Source organism: Sinocyclocheilus rhinocerous, unplaced genomic scaffold (genome assembly GCF_001515625.1).
Source record: "Sinocyclocheilus rhinocerous isolate Xijiao unplaced genomic scaffold, SAMN03320098_v1.1 scaffold6109, whole genome shotgun sequence".
Lineage (NCBI taxonomy): Eukaryota > Metazoa > Chordata > Actinopteri > Cypriniformes > Cyprinidae > Sinocyclocheilus > Sinocyclocheilus rhinocerous.
The window spans coordinates 51,023-54,115 of record NW_015652272.1 but is presented as its reverse complement, the minus strand read 5'-3'; the positions used below and the strand labels follow the sequence as shown (position 1 = coordinate 54,115).

Here is a 3,093-nt window from a genome sequence, read left to right as displayed (position 1 = left end):
ATTTTAAAAAATTGAATAAATAAAATTTAATACAATTTAATAAAAATGTATTAAAAAAATTAATTGAATTGATTTTTCTTTTTCTATTTATTTAATTATGTTTAATACAAATGTAACGTTTTTCATACCACCCACCTCTTTTCCACTTTGTTCAAAATAATTAATATTATAAATAAAATAATGACCCTGATGAGAGAACGAGGAAGGCCAGAGGGGTTAACAGGCGCAGAGAGTCCCGGAGAAAAGGGGAGATCGTTAAGGAGAAGGTAATTTGGGCAATCAGGGCTGTCAGCTCAGGGGATTGGTCAGTGATTGAGCTCTCAGTCCGAGCTAAAAGCTTGACGTGGTTTCGTGCTGCGACCCCCTGCTGCCGTCTCTATCTCCACAGGGTTAAACGCTTAAAGACACACCGTCGCAAATGTAAAAACCAGCCATTTAACTCTTAAGTGGCACAGACTCTTCAATAAATCACGGCTGGTTATTGGTCTAGTCGAAGTGTGGCGTCTGGATTCTTCTGGTGGTCATGGACTGCAAATGAATAGTTCGTGTTTTTTTCGAACCCACATGCTGTTCATTTTTTCATGCAAAGCAAAAAGTATCTTCTCACAGTTCTTTTCAATGCAACAAATGTTTCTCAGCTTTTAAAAGCAACTCAGTATTTGATATTCCTGATGCGTATTGTTAGGATGACAAAAAATATTAAAAGATAACTACGCCATCTTCGGCATGGCCAACTTCGCCTACGTCAAGAAGCAAAGCGGCATCGACGACATGTTCAACTTCGAAACGTTCGGAAACAGCATGCTCTGCCTCTTCCAGATCACAACGTCGGCCGGATGGGACAATCTGCTCAGTCCAATCCTCAACAACTCTCCGGAAGAGTGCGACCCGGATGTTCCTCACACCGGGACGAACGTTCGCGGAAACTGCGGGAATCCTTCGGTGGGCATCACGTTCTTCGTGACCTACATTATTATTTCGTTTCTCATCGTGGTGAACATGTACATCGCGATTATATTGGAGAACTTCAGCGTGGCCACCGAGGAGAGCACGGAGCCGTTGAGCGAGGACGACTTCGAGATGTTTTACGAAGTCTGGGAGAAGTTCGATCCGGAGGCGATGCAGTTCATCGAATACTCCAAACTCTCGGATTTCGCCGACTCGCTTTCCGAGCCGCTGCGCATCACTAAACCCAACAAAATCAAACTGATTTCCATGGACCTTCCGATGGTGAGCGGCGACAAGATCCATTGTTTGGATATCCTCTTCGCGTTCACCAAACGCGTTCTTGGAGAGTCGGACGAAATGGACGCGTTGAAGCAACAAATGGAGGAGAAGTTCATGATGGCGAACCCGTCCAAGATCTCCTACGAACCGATCACGACGACGCTTCGGCGCAAGCAAGAGGACGTTTCCGCCGCTATGATCCAGCGCTCGTATCGGAGGCATCTAATGCGGCGCCAGGTGAAACAAGCCTCGCTGCTTTACCGTCAACTCCACATGCCAGACTCCGCCAAAGACGGCGACAGCTCGCCGGAGAACGAAGGACTTATAGTTGCGATGATCATGGAGAACTACGGCGCCGAGGTCGAAGTTACGGAAACGCTCTCGGCTACTTCGTGTCCGCCATCCTACGACAGCGTCACGCGAGCGACTAGCGAGCTTTTTCACGCTCTAATCCCGGAGGCCGCGAACACGGACCTCAGCGAGCCTTTGACAGACCGAGATCGCGAGACGTTTCTGTGACGACGGACGTCTTTTCCTTTTGTTTACCGAATGTAACATAGACACAAAATCCTGTGGTTGTGCATTGGAGGTTTTTGTAAACTCTTATTTCTCTTGTGGTTCACGTTTGTTTCAAAGGGGAAAGTGTCACACTGAACATGCACACCTTCACAGTTTGAATGCATGAATGAGATCCATAGTCGCAGTTATAGAGGATGCAATCATCATATATTAGACAGAAAGCAATGCATTTTAATCAAAGCGTCAGCCTGACTGTAAGTTCATTAGAGGTCTTACTTAAAAAGGCGTGATTCCTTTTAAGATCTGAGATAATGCATTTAGTGGTGCATCCATGTAAATGTTATCCTACTTCACGCCGTTTTGGAAAGCATGACGATTACCTCTTTCTTTAGCGATGAAATGGCAGTGGTTTAGCCTGAGTATTTGCACTTTCTGGTTTTTTTTTTTTGGCCATTTTTTTCAATGTTTCGCTCAATGCCGTCACAAGGTGCAGATATCGAGACTAGTAAAAGACAATCAGACATGCACCAGAAATGGTCACTCGCTTAAAACCTGTCTTTACTAACTTCTAGCGAACTATTGCACATGCTTCCTTTCGAGCGCGCCACACATTTGTTTCTATGGAGAAGTATTTATTTTGCATGTGGAAACTGCATGGTATGGAGGGGTTAACGAGAACACTTTCTTTTTAAGGCTGAGAATAATTGTTTTGCACACTATACGTTCAGCAATAATCTGCTACATTTAGGAATATCATTAATGATACTTATTGGAATTGAAAACGTGTCAAAGTTTCTACTGTCACGGCCTCCAGCTGTAACTGTGGCTTATACGACTAGTGAAGATTATAGCACACGTGTTTTTCTATCTCAAACTGACTTTAGGAGTTCAGTCCGCTTGAATGCGGGTTGGCAGGTTTGGTGAAGGGCTGTTTTATGTAGCAATAGATCCCAAGTGTGCCTGCTAGAACTTAATCCTGTGTTTATAATTCATCTTTCTTCATGCATTTGTTTTGGTTTTTGTAAATCATCCGCAGACTCACCATAAATAGCATCAAACGCAAACCGTTCCTTTGGCATGTTTATAAGAATTGACTTCACATATTCGCTTATGGTGGTTTCTATCAGGAAATCCCAGTAAAAAGTACTAATTCGTAGAGATTAGTGAAAAATATGTGACCCTGGAGCATAAAAGCAGTGTTAAGTCGCTGGGGTATATTTGCAGCAATAGCCAAAAAAACCATTGTACTGTCCTAACAAACCATACATCAATGGAAAGCTTATTTATTCAGCTTTCAGATGATGTATAAATCTCAATTTCGAAAAATGGACCCTTATTACTGGTTTT

The 3,093-nt window shown here is 43.2% G+C and overlaps 1 protein-coding gene across 1 annotated transcript in view; it reads left to right on the top strand.

Moving 5' to 3' along the window:
* scn5lab (sodium channel, voltage gated, type V-like, alpha b) overlaps positions 1–2,851 on the top strand; it is a 132,606-nt gene extending 129,755 nt beyond the window's left edge. Inside the window, 1 exon segment of the mRNA XM_016520084.1 lies at positions 772–2,851. Within this exon segment, the coding sequence (XP_016375570.1) occupies positions 772–1,746 (975 nt within the window). The 3' untranslated portion in view covers positions 1,747–2,851.
* The last annotated feature ends 242 nt before the right edge of the window (positions 2,852–3,093 follow it).